Source organism: Anoplolepis gracilipes, chromosome 9 (genome assembly GCF_047496725.1).
Source record: "Anoplolepis gracilipes chromosome 9, ASM4749672v1, whole genome shotgun sequence".
Classification (NCBI taxonomy): domain Eukaryota; kingdom Metazoa; phylum Arthropoda; class Insecta; order Hymenoptera; family Formicidae; genus Anoplolepis; species Anoplolepis gracilipes.
Genome location: NC_132978.1, coordinates 10,298,053 through 10,316,708, shown reverse-complemented (window position 1 = coordinate 10,316,708; position 18,656 = coordinate 10,298,053). Strand labels below are relative to the sequence as shown.

General features: G+C 28.2%; 3 protein-coding genes across 5 annotated transcripts in view; 1 reads left to right on the top strand and 2 right to left on the bottom strand.

The window, feature by feature from the left end:
- Positions 1-66: 66 nt before the first annotated feature.
- LOC140669794 (translation initiation factor eIF2 assembly protein) lies at positions 67-2,100 on the bottom strand. The gene is made up of 6 exons (XM_072899910.1): positions 1,731-2,100; positions 1,530-1,634; positions 979-1,201; positions 728-850; positions 400-659; positions 67-289 (listed from the first exon to the last, which is right to left on the bottom strand). The coding sequence occupies exons 1-6, from the start codon at positions 1,938-1,940 to the stop codon at positions 233-235; spliced, it is 978 nt and encodes a 325-aa protein (XP_072756011.1). The 5' UTR covers positions 1,941-2,100; the 3' UTR covers positions 67-232.
- A 323-nt stretch (positions 2,101-2,423) lies between these two features.
- On the top strand, positions 2,424-7,155 carry LOC140669793 (Rab escort protein). Its single transcript, XM_072899909.1, has 11 exons — positions 2,424-2,765; positions 2,868-2,934; positions 3,418-3,609; positions 3,700-3,886; positions 3,970-4,207; positions 4,295-4,517; positions 4,598-4,804; positions 4,942-5,066; positions 5,157-5,320; positions 5,419-5,589; positions 5,910-7,155. The coding sequence occupies exons 1-11, from the start codon at positions 2,717-2,719 to the stop codon at positions 6,081-6,083; spliced, it is 1,797 nt and encodes a 598-aa protein (XP_072756010.1). The 5' UTR covers positions 2,424-2,716; the 3' UTR covers positions 6,084-7,155.
- Positions 7,156-9,378: 2,223 nt separating this feature from the next.
- Positions 9,379-18,656, bottom strand: part of LOC140669171 (gamma-aminobutyric acid receptor subunit alpha-6) — a 117,709-nt gene continuing 108,431 nt past the window's right edge. Inside the window, exons 2-12 of one of the 3 annotated variants that reach the window (XM_072898734.1) lie at positions 18,101-18,333; positions 16,889-16,956; positions 16,213-16,433; positions 15,683-15,765; positions 14,376-14,575; positions 14,184-14,271; positions 13,502-13,662; positions 12,829-13,008; positions 12,277-12,425; positions 11,353-11,613; positions 9,379-9,512 (exon numbers count right to left, since the gene is read on the bottom strand). In XM_072898734.1, the coding sequence (XP_072754835.1) occupies positions 11,391-11,613; positions 12,277-12,425; positions 12,829-13,008; positions 13,502-13,662; positions 14,184-14,271; positions 14,376-14,575; positions 15,683-15,765; positions 16,213-16,433; positions 16,889-16,956; positions 18,101-18,333 (1,606 nt within the window). In that variant the 3' untranslated portion in view covers positions 9,379-9,512; positions 11,353-11,390. Of the gene's footprint in view, positions 9,513-11,352; positions 11,614-12,276; positions 12,426-12,828; positions 13,009-13,501; positions 13,663-14,183; positions 14,272-14,375; positions 14,576-15,682; positions 15,766-16,212; positions 16,434-16,888; positions 16,957-17,247; positions 17,376-18,100; positions 18,334-18,656 lie in introns of those variants that run through there. The other 2 variants (XM_072898736.1, XM_072898735.1) reach the window with 2 other exon arrangements.

Sequence of the window (18,656 nt, the reverse complement as noted above, 5' to 3'; positions counted from 1 at the left end):
ACGGGCTAGAAATGTAATATATGAAAATTAACAAAGAACCTATTTATTGTATAATCGTTTATATATTTATTAGCTTTTACATTAGATGCTAGTTTTACGTTTTTCTTGGAAAAGATAAAATATATCGAGAATTTACATTTCTTTTTTTAAACTTTGTATCTCTTATACAAATATGAATAAGACAGTTACTGCTGAAAGAAAGTTACATCTAACATTGATATATATATATACATCAAGTATTCTCTGAACTGTTAGTATTTTCATGTTCTTTCCGTTGACTTTCCACCTCCTGCAACAAAGAAAATAGAATACTAAATTGTCGTTGAAAATATCAAATTTAAAAATAACAGTAAAAAAAGTTGCTAAATTTTTCAGGTGTATTTCTTCAGCAAAACATACCCTCTGAATAATGTCCAATAATGTGACATTATTATCCGATTGGAAAAATTCGCTGATCTCTTGCGGAATGCAAAAGTGCGTAGGAGGTTTTGGTTGAATACCTATTTCCTCTCCGATAAAACGAAATTCTGGTGTGTCATTAATATGATTTTGTAATTCCTCGTATGTAAAGAGCGTTCCTTTCGTAGACGATGCATTCATCGGACCGAAGTCTATTATTTTTACTTTGTCCTTTTTATGTCGTACGACATCGAAAGAATCTATAAGAGACAAACTCTATGGATGATATAATTATAGATATTCTAATTTCATTATTAATTTTACTTACAATTACACAATGAAAATCTGCCTTTGATGCGCTCTGAAAACAAGCTCTTGATGTCTGTCTGTATACTATATTTTTCTGACTCATTGGAACTGTGGTACTGCGATATATCTCTCTGACTTATAGCTGCAATATAAAATGCAATTTGTTACAACAAGAGTTGACTTTGTAATAACAGGCAGAAATCCAGGTGGAAGCAGTTGATATTGAATAAAAATTAATAGTTGAAGAAAAAAATTGAGTCGATAAATTACCAATGAGCTCATTGTCCATAACAAAGCAGCGAAATTCTGTGCAGGGATTGATGTCTCGCCATTGTTTCAATACTAAGCAGAATGACAAAGGATTCTCGCAATCTCCTAAAGATTGTACAGTATTCAAATCTTTAGCAATTCTATCAGAACTCTTCAACAATAAATAGACTTCCTCCAAGGTTTTACATTTTAGAGTCTTTGTTGGCGCAACCCATGTTGCATCCTGCAAGATAATTAAAAACAATTGTAAATTGTTGCAATTACATTCATATCATATTTGTGCAATTATTAAAATAATAATTATTAGAAAAGTACATTATGTTAAATGAATTAAATGAATTTAATATGAAATAAAAAATTTATAAATATGTTAGTTGAACCATGAATCGTGATTCACTTATTTTAGGAAAAAATTTGATTTTTATTACACCCAAAGCATTTCTTTTTTTTATACTTCTAGAAAAATAAGCATTTTGGGAAAAAGTTTATTTTCTTTCGAAAATAAATCATTTAATTGCAGACATAATAACATACAATGAAAGATAACTTACTGCAGGTGAACTCCAATTGGTTTTGATGAATATTGCATCATACTTATCTAATACGTCTTGTATTTTTTTACTGAATTCAGGAAATGTTGGTTGATAGTCCGTTTCCTATAATAATTAAAGAGATTTTTTTTTTAAATTAAGTAATTGTCTCTAATTATAATTCCATCATGAATTTTTTTGAAACAGAAAGAATGTAAGCACCTCTTCTTCACCGGTTACCGGTGAGCCGTCAGTCCATTCGGAATTCTCTGCTAACGATCTGACCGCCTCGATAGGCAACACAAATGCGTCTTGTTCCAAGTATTTTAAGACATCATCAGGAATATCGAGGATCATAGCCTCTAAGGAATTTTTCTTGAATGTTGGATACCAGGACGAGAAGGAACATTCCGGTTTTAAATCACTCACCATCTTTTTGAATGATTCTATATATATATATATATATATTTATATATACAAATACTTTATCGTACTTTATTTAAAATGCTTTAAAAAAAATTCTCGTAAAACGAGACGAATGCTTTTACTTTTCCTAAAATTTGAAGTCTGTCAAGAAAATAAAGTGAGATTAGCGAATCTATCATTTATCAAGATTCAAACCATGAAAAAAAATAACTAGAAGGAGTATCATATTAAACAAAAAGTGTGTCTGTCCTATATGAAAGTGTGAACCCTGTGAATGACCAGTCAGAACAGAGAGATCTTTTCTTCTTTCGTTCTGATTGGTCAAACGATTCGAAACTTTTGTAATGTCAAATGGAAAGGACAAAGTGGCGAATCATGAAAATAAATCGTGTTGATGAAAACGGGCATCTAACGTCAATGTGTCCGCAAAGCAACGCGACAGCTGGCACGAGCGAGACGGTGAGTTAACGATCTCTCTCTCTCTCTCTCCCCTTCTCCCCTTCGTACGACCCCGTTCTCCCTGTCATTGCCTGGCGTATTCCACCGTTCTGTCAAACTTAGAACAAAAAGGGGTGAAAGCCCGTAAGTTGCGAGCGAGTGAAAGTTTGCGTGCAGGGTGGGGCCTCTTTTGCGGGAATTTCATTGGTATTATCGCGATCGCCGAAGAAGATGAATTGATCGGCCCGTGTCTGTCGCACTAGTATCGTCGAATTATATACCCTTTACACGATTTATCGCCCGTGAATTCGATCGGATCTGTGACAGCTGCGGGGAAGACAGCCATGGAGGACGACTTGCCGACCGAATACGACGTGGTCGTCGTAGGAACAGGTATTGATTTTTATCAATACGAGAGAGAAACGAGTTTCCCGTATTCGCCGGGAAACCAACTTTTCTGTCAGTAATCACTCTCGCTATCATGATTTCCGACAGGTATGACCGAGTCCATCGTTGCCGCGGCAGCAAGCAGGATCGGCAAAAAGGTTCTACACTTGGATAGGTAATGTCCGACCGGCATTTATTTTTTTTTCTATCTCTCGCATCGTTAATTACTATCACAATCTCACATATACTCGATATATATAATTGCATTCATTGTCTCATTAAATATCAGAAAATGTCAAAACTGTATATGAAATAATTATGCATTGCTATATATACTATTAATTGCATGTTAATTACAGTTGATAATTTTGTAATTAAATATTAAATATGTTTTTTAAAATGTAAAAAGAAATATATATTTATTGATTTATTAATATATATCAAAAAGATTATAATAAAATAGATTTGCTCATATTTGAGAAAAGGGAAAAAATCTTACTTTTTTATCTTGAATTTTTATCATTTTGTCAGAGATAAAGAGATCTATATACATTTCTTAGAATGATATGATAAGCCATTTATAACAAAGATAAAATATATATTACATTATTTTATAATACAATAATTATGTATTAAATAGTCTTATTTTTTAATTTAGCAACGAATACTATGGAGGTCTTTGGGCTACATTTAACTTTGATGGCTTACAAAAATGGATAGAAGATTTAAAAACAGCTAAGAATAACACTAGAAATACAAATGTTGATTTGGAAGAGGGTGAAAAATTTCTAAAGGCTAGTGATCAATATTCTACAGTTGAGAATATTGGAGAAACCTGGTACATTTCCAAGTAAGGAATAAACATATATTAATGGCTTAATGAATTTAAAATACTTTGTATATTCTAATTAGAGTTTTTTTTTTTTTCATTTCTATATAGTGATGCAGATTTACCTGATGTTTCCTCAAAAGATACCCAGACTGAAAGTTCGGGAGATAGCGCTGCAGCCGAAAGTGCGGAAAAGACTGATCAGGACAAGGCTGATAAGAAGGAAAATGTGAAACAATGGAGCATAGACCGTATTAAAAAAGAATATAGAAGATTTAATATTGATTTGGCACCAAAAGTAAAATTGTTATATCTATAAAGAAATAAGAAAATACACACACATGTATATATTTCTTTTAATACATATGATTTTTATTACAGCTATTATTTGCCCGTGGAGAATTAGTAGAATTGTTAATTTCTAGCAACATTGCACGTTATGCCGAATTCCGTGCAGTTTCTAGGGTTGCCACTTATATGGATGGTAAACTTACGCAAGTCCCTTGTTCTCGAGCCGATGTATTTGCGAACAAAACTGTTAGCGTGGTCGAGAAGAGAATGTTGATGCAACTTCTAACATCTTGCATGGAACAAGGTGCCGATAGTCCAGAGTTTGATGGTATGTAACATGAAGAAGTTAGTTTCATGACTTAATTATTTCATTTTTTATTTAAACTGAATCTAATCTAGCTCTTTTACTTTGTAGGTTTCCGTGACAAAACATTCTTAGAATATCTTAATACGAAAAATCTTACACCTATAGTGCAGCATTATGTTGTACAAGCTATTGCAATGGCAACGGACAAAACATCATGTAGAAGTGGTGTTAATCGTACGAAGCATTTTCTCAACAGTCTTGGACGTTATGGAAATACACCCTTTTTATGGCCTATGTATGGAAGTGGGGAACTGCCTCAATGCTTTTGCAGGTATATTTTGCAAGAATGTCAAACTTTTTTTATAAATAATTGATTTGTGTTATGAAAATAATTTTCTTTGCATTTTTTAGACTGTGTGCAGTCTTTGGTGGAGTTTATTGTTTAAAAAGACAATTAGACGGTGTGGTAGTTAATCAAGATAAATGCAACGCTATTATTACTGGGAAACAACGATTAGCTTTGGAACATTTAGTTGTAGGGCAAGGACACTTGCCACCGGAGATTGTAGCCTCTGAGGGAGAAAATCAAATTTCGCGTGGAATTTTTATTACCGATAGGTATCTGCTACTTTTTTATGTAGTTTAAAATAAATAATTACACATATATAGTTATAAAAAAAATTATATATAGTATTACACATATGTATGCACACACAATATTATATACTTTATTAGACATTACTTGATTTCTGCAGGTCAATTATGCAAGGTGAAAAAGAAAGTCTAACTCTTTTGTACTATCCACCAGAAGAACAAGGCCAAGAACCTGTTACTCTAATTGAATTGGGTCCATCCACTAATGCTTGTCCTCAAGGATTGTGTATGTATAAAATTAATGTGAATATATTTCACAATTGCTATTTTACAATCGAGTTGTATTTGTATCGTGTTTTTTCTGTTTTTCCTTTAGTCATGGTTCATATGACATGTAAACGTACTAAGAACGCAAAGGAAGATTTGGCATATGTCGTGAATAAGTTCTTGAGAGCTGAACCACTCGATCTTACCAATGCTGTACGTAATTTATCTGATTCTCATACCCAAACGGTCTCTCCTGATAAACGACATCTTCAGGTAATAAAAAATTTATTAAAGAAAAAAAAAGTAAATTAAAAGTAAGTATATAATATATGTTTAATCAATTTCTTTTTGATAATTATATTGATATATAGGTTGATCAACGAGAAAAGGAAGAAAGTGAATATCCATTACCTCAAGTATTATGGTCTTTATATTTGAATTTACCTGCAAGCGACATTAAATTAAGTAATTCTGCGCCGAGTAACATACATTTATGTTCTGGACCGGATCTTGAACTTGATTTTGATTTTGCTGTGAATCAGGTATAAAACATATTAATAATAAAATCTTACACATACAATAATATAATAATTTCATTTATATAGTAACATAATAAAATAACTTTATTCCTGTGAAAAATACAATTAAAAAAAATTATTTAAATGTTTTCTTCTTCCTGTAAATAATTATAATTATATGATTTTTAAATATATCTAGTACAAAACTAGTTATTTTGATTGCTTTAATCTATATAATAAGTAATATACTCTTTTACTATTTAAAATTAATAAATAATATACTCTTTTATTATTTAAAATTATTCTTTTTTTTTTAAGTAAAAAACTTGTTTTTTTATTTACAGGCCAAGAATATTTTTGAATCTATGTATCCAGATGAAGATTTTCTACCGCGTGCACCTGATCCAGAGGAAATCGTCTTGGAAGGTGATGAAACACCAGGTCCGAAATTCGAGAGTGGTGAGCCTGCAGAAGGTGAAGAGAAGCAAGATGTTGAAAAGGCCGAAAAGGAAGAATGAATAATTATCATATAATGCTTTTGCGTCTCCAATATTAAAGAGAAGATAAGGCTTGCGCCTTTAGTGTCTTTTATCTTTATCGTTATTGCATTTCCTTATGAAATTAAACATAATTAAAAAAAAAAAGAAAAAATTACAATGAGATACTATGTGAGACAGTAATAATGAGGAGAAATTTCACGACATTATCTTGTTTATTTATTATACTCGTTATTTTTCGTCTATTCAAAATATTGTTATTATCGAATTGCGTATCTCCGATTTATCTCACGCCAATATAGATAGATATTTTCGCATTTCACATTTTATTCATAATACGAGCAGGTAGTATTATGCTTTTGCAAGGACACAGACTCGTTAGGAGAGCACAAATGCGTTTACCAAAGTAAATATAAACTTATCACGTATTTATTAAGTTTATATCTTAATGTAATATTCATTTTATATACATTAATAATTCCTTTTGTGCAATTATAATCATTATTACATAAAAAAAAATTCAGATGCATTTTTGAAATTCGAAGTAGATATAGCGCTCGTAATCATTAGATTCAAGATATTCATATCTATAGATCACATAACAATATCAGCAGAAATGATAAAAATACAAAAATATGGCGTCACGCTTTTATACTTCAATAGATATTAATGGTACACTGCAATTATATATAATGTATTGTATGTGCAAAAGTCATTTAGATAATCGTCATTATGTATTGGGATTGATAGTTTGTATTATGTGCATTACACATAAGTGGATTTGTTATCTTCAATGCACTTGTCACGATATATCTGTAATAAACATGAAAAAAGTGCGCAACTCTAAACTCAGTTGAAATGAATAATTTGTTAATAGTTAAGTGCACAATTGTCGTTTTTAATGCATTATGTTATAATAATTTTTTTTCAGTGATTTTTACGACGAAAAAGGCATTGATTATTTTCTTAAATTTATATTTGTCTATATAATAAGAGAACGTGGTTGTACTCATCCAACGTGTTTGTGGCTTAAATAAGATAACAATTTAAAATGGTTTTAGTACTTATTTTCAGACATAAAGCATCTAATATATTTATGGTCTATTATTTATATATCCTATATAATTTAATTTTATGAAGAATCAATTAATGTTTTATTTATTTTAGAGCTCTTTTGTATCAAATTTTATACATATATATATATATATATATATATATATATATATATATATATATATATATATACACACACATATATATATATTATATAAAATTTCTCAGTATAATAACTATTTATATATTTCTTTTCATTATTAAAAGTAAAGAAAAAATTATAGCTCTGAGAGAAACGTTTTATTTTTTTATATTTAAATATTTTAATATTTAAACTACTATTTTACAAGCTTTAATATAGATAGCATAAATGTAAAATTATAATCTTTTTCGCAACTTTTTATGAGCCTTAAAAGCCAAACTGATTAATTCAATTTTTTTATTTTAGTATCAGAACATTAATTTATTATTAAAATTAAATTTACAAAAACTGAATTTAATTAATTTGAGTTTTACCTCACATACATTGAGTCTTTTAATTTTTATAGATATACTTATAATACCTTTACTATCACATTTTTATAGGATTGCAAAAAATAATTTATACTAAATCCTACAAATATATTTATTATTTTGCGTTTTATATTATACATATAACAACATTTATATTATTTAATAGTATAATAAGAATTAAATAACATAAACACAAATTTTCAGATATTTGTGAGATTTTTTTTTATGTAAATAGTTTTTAACAAATTCATAATTTTGGTAATACATCAGCATTTGTTTACAATGTTATACTATATATTTAATTATATATATTATAGTATATCTTTTTACAAAACTATGTACTGCTGACATAAATGTTTTTATTTATACACTATTATTTCTTACAAGTTACTTGTTCAAAAAATTAATAGATTAATAGATACATAAAAAATGTATGACCTAATTTTTATTGATTTCATATACAACTGTAATAAAACCTATATATTTATTTCTTTTTCATCGATGTACATAGGTTGCTCGTTACATTTTTAATATAAAAAAACGCACTATCCAATCAAGATATAAAAATGTAAGAGCACATATTTATATATATATATATATATATATAAAAACTCATTATATATGTATAAGTCAATTTAATTTAACACGAGTGCCTTCTCCTTTTGTTTCTTATTAAAAATAAACTTGTGATTTAAAAGAATATTTGTATTTGATAACAAGTATATATACATGTGTGTGTGTGTGTGTATGTATATATGTATGTGTGCATGCGCGCGTATATGTGAGTGTGTGTGTGTGTACATATGTGAGTGATTTTTAATTATATGTCAATTTCAAGAAGTAAACTATAGAGTTAACAATAAGAAAAAAAAGTCATAAGCATATTCTTTAAGCTTTATTTTTTATATTTTATTTGTAATAAAATAAAAAAATGTTTGCGATGTATATGATACATATATATATCAACTCTATTCACATACATATTATATCAATTTCAAATTATATATTCAATTATTTTCTTTACAAAATCTGACATATATAATAAAAAACCACACAAATTCCAACTTGATAGATAACAACAGTTTTATCAGTTTTCAAAATTTAATCAGCCTTTAATCTGTAATCCAGAATATTTTACCTCTGCCATAGTAACAATTTTACAGATCTGCATTTTAATGTCTGCTTGTACTTCCCTAGGCAAATTCAATACAGTCTGTGCCATACTTGCAAAAAATAATTCGATACTATTCTTATGGGATATAGACGTTGTCTTAGTATTACGTAAACCTCTACTGTTACCCATGATGTGCAAATTTGCATTTATATTTTTGTTAATCTTACATTCCTTAATTGTTGGTGTAGTACTTTCGGTATCATCATTGTCTGCTTTAATGCAATTATTTGTTTTGCTGGGACTATTCAAAGTTTTATCCTTAATTGGCACAGTCACATTTGGTGTTAAGGTAGGCATGTTCAATGTAGATGATATTCCAAGTGATTTATGTTTTAATGGTGAAGCACTAGATGGTAAAGGTTTTGGTCGTATTGGGCGGAAGCGCTCCTTCCATAATCCTAATTTTAAGTCTGTGGAGTAATTTAGTGTTGAAGATTGCAACTTAGCAAGCTCTAACGATTTCTTGCTACGTCTGCCTCTACGTTTTGGTAAAACAGTGGTATTATATTGCTCCATTGGAGGGGTCAGATCAACTGCTAGAGTTTCAGTGTCAAAATTTTGTTCACATTTCATCAACTCAACTTTGACAATATTCTGGTCGATTTCTTCCAATGCTTCATTGCAAACTACCTTGTCATTGTCTTCCATCTTTTGATTATTGCACATTAAATTTTATATTGAAATGCTCTGGTCTCTTCTTATTTCTGATGCTACAATAAAAAATATTATATTGTAAAATATAACTTTTAAATCAATAAGCTATATTAGTTAAGAAAAAAATTTAACATAATAGATGTGTTAACTTTCAAATTCATATATCTTGTATAATTTTTAATATATTAAAGTTTTAATTAATGATAACAAAATTTCACTGTAATAAAATCATTTTATTGTCATTAATTAAAACTTATCTTTCTAAATAATTACTTTTTAATATTAAAAAATGATATATATCTTTTTATATGTTTATACCAAAAAATAAGAAAAATAGAAAAAAAGCCTTTAATGCTATTCTATAGAACATACTTGGAAAAAATTTTCATTTCTATCTTTTACACAACTGTTCGAAAGAATAACTTTTTAGAATTTTATTATTTATTCACACAATACTATGTGTTATGGAATCAGACTTACCAACTTATCAAAACTTGGAAGAGAATGTAACATAGCATAGAGAGAAACTAGAGAGGCTGACGTGACATTTACACAGACTTCTATAGTATAGAAATCTGTACACATTGAGTTTGTCGAACATAGTGGTTGGCTATCGAAGATATGGACTATATTTCTCTTGTTTTGAAAGTTTCTTGCAATAACAACCAATCAATACATTCGACAAAGCCTATTGCCACAGTTATACAGTATCATAACTCTCTGTCGGCATCTTTGATGTCACCGTATCTAAAAATGAACTGCACATAAGAGGACTTGGTAGGTAACCAATCATAGCTAGTGTCTCTGTCTCACTTACTCTACCTTCCTCACTTTTCTTTCTCTTTCTAACTTACTATACAGGGTGATGAATCTACGAATCTGAATCTCCGTTACTGTTGAGAATGCAAAAAATTCTAAAAAGAAAAGTATTTGTTTTAAATGAATAAATATAATACAAAAACAAACATTTTTATCTTAAGAAAAAATTATTATTATATCTATTTATTTATTTAAAACAAATATTTTTTTTTAGAAATTTTTTTGCATTTTTAAAAGTAACAAATATTTCAGATTTGTAGATTCGGCACTCTATATATATAATAAGAATAACTTTTCATAAGATTATTTAAAGATAAATTGGATATATATACAATTATACAGACATATCTATAAAATTGAGAGAGAGAACTTAAATAGAGAGGAACTAAGACAGAAGATCTCTCTCCCATGACTAGTTATCTATCAAGTCCACGCATGTGCAATTCATTTTTAGATGTGCTAAAATTGCCAAAGTTGCGCTACTGTATATATATATATATATATATACTGTGTTGTTGCGATGTATGGTTCTAATAGCGTTTTCGAATGGGTAGAATTTCCTGCAGGGGATGTTTGATGTGCATAAACGTCGAGATTTAACGTCCCTCCAGTCCCGAGTTCTTTACATTGCTCACACACACACACACACATCCAAATACACTGACACACATACAATTATTGTACTTTATACATCTATTATTTTCCGTTTAAGACATGTCCAATTTATATAACTGGTGGGCATGGATGGCCTTATCATAATAAAAAAAAATAGTAGCATTAATCCATTCTGGGTAAATCTATGACCACTCATAGCTATTTCTTAAAAAATGGACCAATCATAGTCATTTAATTTAACAAAAACGAGTTAATATATACGTACCATTCGAAAACGCTATATATCAGTTTGCATATGTCAAGTAATGTGATGCACATTATAGAAATATATAATATTAAATGTAATATATGATATATTAATCAGTTAATTCAATTTAAGACATTCAATTTATGAAGAAGAGTTGGATATACATGCATACAGTTTTTCTAATTTTGATCTGTAATGTATGTATATATACATACTATTTATGCTTTATTGTCATTTGTCCATCCAGATTTTATTAATGAGAGATTGGCGTTATCGATCCGATCGGTGGGTCTTGCCATTTAAATTCCTCTTGATAAGTGACGTAAACTACCCAGTAGCAAACGTTAAGTAGACCAAAAGATGCGGGAAAGACTATTCGCGCCACTCTATCGATGTAAGACACGCTGTTTATGTGTCTCGATATACGATCACCGCATTTTCGATAGCTATTGGCTATTTCCCGTTGTCGACGGCGTCTGTAATATTCAATATTAATTATAATGTGTCTTACATTTCGTTACGAATATATATATAGGAAATGTTTTATGCAAAAAAGTGGGAGCCCGCTTTCTGTGGACGCTGTCCTATATGAATATATATATATATATATATATATATATATTCATATAGGACAGCGTCCACAGAAAGCGGGCTCCCACTTTTTTGCATAAAACATTCCTTACTCGACATTGTTCAAATGCACCAAGCTAGAAAAAAATGTGTTGCATATGTAAAGTTTTAATTCCGTTTTTGACTTAAAATAACATTAAAATAACATTTTTTCAATCAAAATAATAGCATCACTAAAAAGGACAAGAAAACATCTATTGATTTATGCAACATATGCAACATGTTTTTTTAACTTGGTGCGCTTAAACAATGAGTTAAATAGAGATTGTTTTTACGAAAAACGCGCCGCGGAAAACTCAGTGGCCTGTTTTCCGTGAACATATTAATAATAAATAATAAAAATAATAAATATGTGTTAATTATTAATAATATGTATGTGTACATAAAGCAATTGTGTCCTATGTATTATTATATAAATATTATAAATAATTTATAATACAAATATATATTTTTCCGCATAAATATAATTTTCTATACAAGCACTAATTTTCTACACAAGCAACAGATACCTAAAAGCATCATCTCCTGCTAAGCAATAGAGAAACTGCCGCCACAATGGCAAAATGAGCTCAGTTTGTGTCTGTCTTTCCATCGTTGACGGTTTTGAAGAAATAGCGACTGTTATAGAACGACAGGAATCTTCATATGTGACCCCATCCTGCCAAAAGCAAAATTTATATGTATTATAATTAATATTCTATTAAATAATTCTAAGAAAAACTGTAGAAATTTAAAAAAAGAATAAAAAAAATAAAATATTTTTATACTCATTTATAAAATTTCAAAGATCAAGAATTTTAATAAATTTACATGAAGGAGAAAGGAGATAGACTATACATTAATTATTCATAATTAATTTCCACATGAATTAATTTATATCGATTTTTATAAGGAAGCTGAATATATACCACGCAAATATTTTTATGTATTTAAAAATATTTTAGAAACTGTTTAAATATATTTTGTGTGTAATATCATTTATTTTTCCAAAAGGCAAAAATGTCTCATATTTGCATGTTCTATTTATTTCAATCTTTTTATTAATGACATTTCTAACTTACGTTATACAGTGTAGACATAAGGGACCCACGTCTTCTAGTACTCGTGTCAACGATTTCCGGATGAACAGTCTGAGGACTGCAAGAAATCATTGTGTGAAATGTATCCTCGAATTCTTCACTCGTGATGCCCTCCCAATCTTCCCACTCTTCATCATCCAAGGGAATCTCGCCACTACCAATCTGCAAATTAATCAACATTATTAGTATATAAATCTTTTATCTTGTAGTATACATATTTATATATAAGACAAAAAGATTTCTTTTACAAAAATTGATTTTGTCAACATTATTCTACCAAAGATTATTAAAACAAAATTATAAAGAATAAAAAATTTATTAAAAATATGTTTCATAATTTAATTTTATACACACACACACATATATATATTTCACAAAAAAAAAAAAAAAATATATATATATATATATAAAATATATTGTGACATAAAATATAAAATGTAAAATCGTAAAATATTAGTTTATCAACGATTTTACATTATTTAATTTTATTATTAATTTTATAATTGTTTTATAAATACTCTTTTATAATTGAATTTCTCTAAAATATTTAATTTCATTAATTATAACTCGAAATTCAGTACATCTTCTATCTTCTTCTTCTTCTTATAAAGAATAATGATCAGATATTTGAAACATCACAATTAAACAATATCACCTTTGTGAAGTAATGAACACCAGCAAATTCCAAAAGGGTAGCAATACAATAGCCAAAGCTCATCAAGAGAAACCAATCTAAAGCAGTGGCATATCTAACTTTCGGTAAATCCGTTCTGGAATCGAGGCTTATCGTTGATAACGTCAAAACGGTAGTGATACCTAAATACATATAATACATAATATAATACAATATCATCCTCGCCTGACTTTCCATTAGATACTAGAAGCATTGTGCATTATAACAATCTATAAAACTTTCAAGATCTATAAAAAAAGACAAAGAAGATAAGAAAAGTATAAATAATAACAAAAGCAAACCTAAAATCTTTTTCTTTATGATAAGCAAAAGCTTATGAGACTGAAAAATAATGTAAACATGAATAAAAAGAAGTCAAATATATAAATTATATCATATGATTTCTTCAAATATCTATACTGGAAGAAAGTAAAAAAATATTTCAAAAACTTAACATAACTTTTGACAATTTTTAACTCTTTATATTATATGTAAAAAAAAAAAAATATATATATATATATATATATATATATATATATATATATATATATATATATATATATTCAAGACGATATAAGAAACTTATGAAAAATAATTATATATAAATCGCTAAGAAATCAAAAAGAAAAGAAGATTTTAAAGATTGATTTTTAAAAGCACATACCTAAACCTACTCGATCACTTGTTGCTTCACGATGAATCCAAAAAGATACCCAACTTAATACAACTATCAAAACACATGGTACATAAACCTGTCAATATATAAAATATACAAAAATTTTTTTTAATTTGTATATATATATTTATTGTTTTAGTTAAATATTTATAATAACCGCTACAATTTGCGCGTGCTTACTTGTATAAGAAAATATCCGGTATGCCGTTGCAAATTGAAAGATACTTGCAATACCGAAAACTCGCCCTCGCGGCGAACAAATGTGAGATTTCTATATGGCGAACCCATCAAATCGAATTGCGAAAGGGCCATTCCAGGCACAAAGTTCACTGATGAACCTTCTTGCCATTCATAAACCAACTGTCCTGATGTGTATGCATCTAATAAATATGTAACAATATCATGAAAGAAATTTAAGTAAGAGGGCAGAGAGAACATAAAATATTTTATGCAGAGAGTCTTCGAGCATTGTAATATTCGTGCAATACAATACCTGAAGTATAATATATTATTTATCTGAAAATTTATTCTCAGCGATGCGTACATCTACAAAATTAGTATTTTGATTTTTAAACTTAAATCTTCTTCTTACAATTAGCTGAAGAAAAAATTGCTTCACAATGAAGTATATATTATAAGTATATATTATATAAAAAATGAAAGAGAGATATTCATATCAATTTTATATATAATGGTATCTAAGAAATATTATTACATGAAGATATTTTATTACAAGTTTTCAAAATATTTAATAAACAAATCATCTAATCATAACTATTTTCAATATGGTATTTTATATTTATTTCTAGATTATATCAATCTTGAACATCTGAGAATCTTTTACGATACATATTCGCTAAATAGACGTTTATATAGCATTTTGTTCGGAAATTTATTCACTACCCGAATATCAATGACTAATTTTAAATCATGTCTTTCGGTTTGAAAAAAGTTCGACACGCTTATGATAAATTCTGATATTACATCACATGATGGGCCTTAGTACCAGCTGTTGTGACAAAAGGTGGCTCACCAGAGGCACCGTAAAGCCGAAATGTAAAGTAATATCAAATTTATTGCAATCGTAAATTTGGGGTGAATTATTTGAAGGATAATATTGGTGGACATTATGCACATGTGAGGAGTAACATAACGTGAAGACGTGCAACAGTATACAAATAAAATATTCCCCAGTTTCATTACGTTTCCATCAGTTTTGATTCAATTTAATGACAAAGCATAAAAATATTTTATGTTTATCAAATTGCAACTTAAAAGGAAAAGCCGCGATATTATCGATCAAAAGTATCTAACAATATCTGCCTTTATTCCATCTTATTTTCTTTTATTCTATTTTATAGAATTAAATGCATTTTTTTTAAGCACATAAATTAATTATTATTTTTTTTCTAACTGTAACACTCTTATCTTTTCAAGATGCTCTACATATATTAGCTAGTTATTTTGCTTGAGAAATTTATACATACAGCTTCCCATTATCAATGGGCAAGATTGTCGATCCATAGGAAAGTTCCTCAACTCCATGGGACATTTAGCCTTGATAGTAAGCCTATACATATTATGAGACAATATTTTTAAAAAAGCAAATAAAAAAATTTCCCGACATTGATATATAACAATTTTTGTATTGTAAAATTTTTCTTATATCATTAATTTTATGTTAAAATTAGACAATATTAATTATATTATAAAATTGGACAATATTATAATATTTAATTCATCTCTAATTTTTGTAATTTTATCTTCTCATTATACTATATAAATAAGCCTTTCTAGAATAAAAATTTACTTACAAAAACTTAATTTATCTATTATAATTATTTGAAAAATAAAAACATTATTTTTGGAGAAATATATATTATCGAGTTTATAATTAAATTTTTCTATATGTCGAGCGTACGAATACAACGATGTAAAATCCGAAAATATATAACTAGAATTGGTGAAATCGCGCGATATAATATTTGATGCATAAATTTACGCGCGAACAGAGTACCTCATGGAGTATAATATATCGCCGTCCTGGGAGATCCTTAACAATTTGTTTGGCACGGTGATCGTATGTACATAGCTATGCTTGCCATTGTAAAAGTAAGTATCAGGACGCCAGATCCTCTCGAGCATTTTGATGCTGAGACTGAGAGATTTGATTGGGCCCAGAAAACTTAAACGCGAATCACGCCATGATTGTCGAAAGTAGCAATCCATTGAATAATCCTGGTAAAGTAATTTTCAAACGGTAGTAGATTAGTTTCGCTATCAGATAAAGATTTATCTGTTAGGAAGTAATACAGGATACTAGTACTAAAAAATAATAAAAAAGTATATATTGCTATATAATCAAATTTATATAGCAATAAATAAATATGTATCGCTCTCTCTCTTTTTCTCAATATGTTATATTTTTTTATACAAGTTTTTAAATTCGTTAAATATTGTTAACACTTTGTGTTAAAAATATATACTATCTAAGATTAATAATGAAAAAGGATGTTAAAATAATGAGAGTATTTAGCGATCATTAGTTGTAAATAATTGGGTCTCATTTTAAATACATAATAATTATATAAATATTATGGGACACTATATATACTTATATTATTTTATATGTGATCGTAAAAAAATAAAGTAACATTATCATATCTTCCCTAATAAAAAGTTTTAAAACTCACCATATCGAGCTCGGATACTGGACCCATACTTCTAATTAAGATATTGGTTTTTACCACTGTAGGCATGCCTGAAAAAGTATGACTAATATCAATACGTAATATGATTAATATCAAAACTTTGACATGCAACTTTTCATAATTATAAAATGTCAAGATCAGCATTTTAAGGAAAATTTAGAATACAGCTTTTGAAAAAAAGTAATAATTGTAATAATCGTAGATGACGATTAGATTATTATTTATTCAGATTTTTAATTAGAAGTGAAAAAACTAAAATATATATTTTTTTAAAAAAGTTTTAATTTGCAACTCATTATTAAACGATTATCATTAATCTATGGCATTGTAGTTTATATTACTTATTGATCGACAATTAATCGGCGGTTAGATCATATCAGACTATTTTCTTGGACTCTTCGGAATTCAATTATTCTCCGATATTATTTTCCGTCGTATGCATAAGGCTGCGATTAGCGCAAATATAGGATATAATGAATAATGAAATGCAGTTCCAATGTTCTAGTGACCACAATGCACGTTCATCACATTTGTAATATTAATATCAATATTGAATATATGCTTATTGTATTTAATGTTATTTATTAATTCAATGTTCTAGAAAAATGGATCTTTTAAATTGAAATATTAAATATTAACAAAATTAAAGAAATAAAATTTGTTATGTAACATTATTATAATCATTGCTGAAATTATTATATGATAATCAATGCAACATATACAATTCTAACTTTGGCGATTCGTAACTTTAAATGATTCGAAGGATAATACTGGTGGACGTTATGCACATGTGAGGAGTAACCTAACGTGAAACATGTGACAACAGTATACAAGTAAAGTGTTCCCCAGTTCCATTACATTTCCATCAAGTTCAGATTCAATTTAGTAAATAAATTTCCGCAAATGTCACATCTATTAACAAAAGAAACAGCAAAATGTAATAGGTGTGTGCATAAATTTGTATTTACAGAAAAAAATTCTTTTACACTTTATAAATAAATATATATTTTCCCCCAAAAAAATGTTTTGCATAGATAATCTATGCCAAAGAAATATGACATTCCCCCCCAATCTTATTTATATTACATTAAATATAAGAATTACATTTTAATTATAAATTTCGGTTGAGAGGGAGATTCTGAAAACTAATTGTAATTGTAATAGAAAGAATTCTGCACTTCCTAATTTTTTTACCTTTACCGTGAGTAGGCAGTTGACTATTTTCGTAATTCATCAGCAGATTTTCGAGAACCAGAGTGATGTTCTTCGAGACAATGTCGTTCAAGGTGGCCCTGGGTATCCTTCTATCGACCGTCAACATTGATTCCAATGATCCTAATGATGATGACGCAAAATCCGATGTTGCTCTGAGTTCGAATGCGTAATAACGATACTTGCACACAGTGAGCGACACGAGAACAACAAAGCTATGCAAATAATGCACAGATACATTTATTATTTCACCGGAGGCCTGTATTTATCTTTATTGTATTATCTTTATACAAAATTAGTATAGGTATCCTGCGCAAAAATAAACAACTTGAATTTGAGAATTAGAGAGATCTCTGATACACACAATGTGAGAAATTATGTGTATTAGAAGTCTAGGTATATATAACTTTTTATTATTAATTATTTATTTATTCATTTATTTATTCAAGTTTTTTAATATAATTGTTAATTATGTTAAAATTATAAATAAATTAATTAAAAGATATATACATAAACAAATAATAAATAAAGTAATCAA

Bases quoted from the DNA above. Each gene is read 5' to 3' on its own strand.
- LOC140669793 (XM_072899909.1), top strand. From the start codon at position 2,717: ATGGAGGACGACTTGCCGACCGAATACGACGTGGTCGTCGTAGGAACA. The intron at 4,805-4,941 runs GTATCTGCTACT...TGATTTCTGCAG, and splicing joins GGAATTTTTATTACCGATAG to GTCAATTATGCAAGGTGAAA. The intron at 5,067-5,156 runs GTATGTATAAAA...TTTTTCCTTTAG, and splicing joins TGCTTGTCCTCAAGGATTGT to TCATGGTTCATATGACATGT.
- LOC140669794 (XM_072899910.1), bottom strand. From the start codon at position 1,940: ATGGTGAGTGATTTAAAACCGGAATGTTCCTTCTCGTCCTGGTATCCA. The intron at 1,635-1,730 runs GTGCTTACATTC...TAATTATTATAG, and splicing joins CGGTAACCGGTGAAGAAGAG to GAAACGGACTATCAACCAAC. The intron at 851-978 runs GTAATTTATCGA...TTTATATTGCAG, and splicing joins TATGGACAATGAGCTCATTG to CTATAAGTCAGAGAGATATA.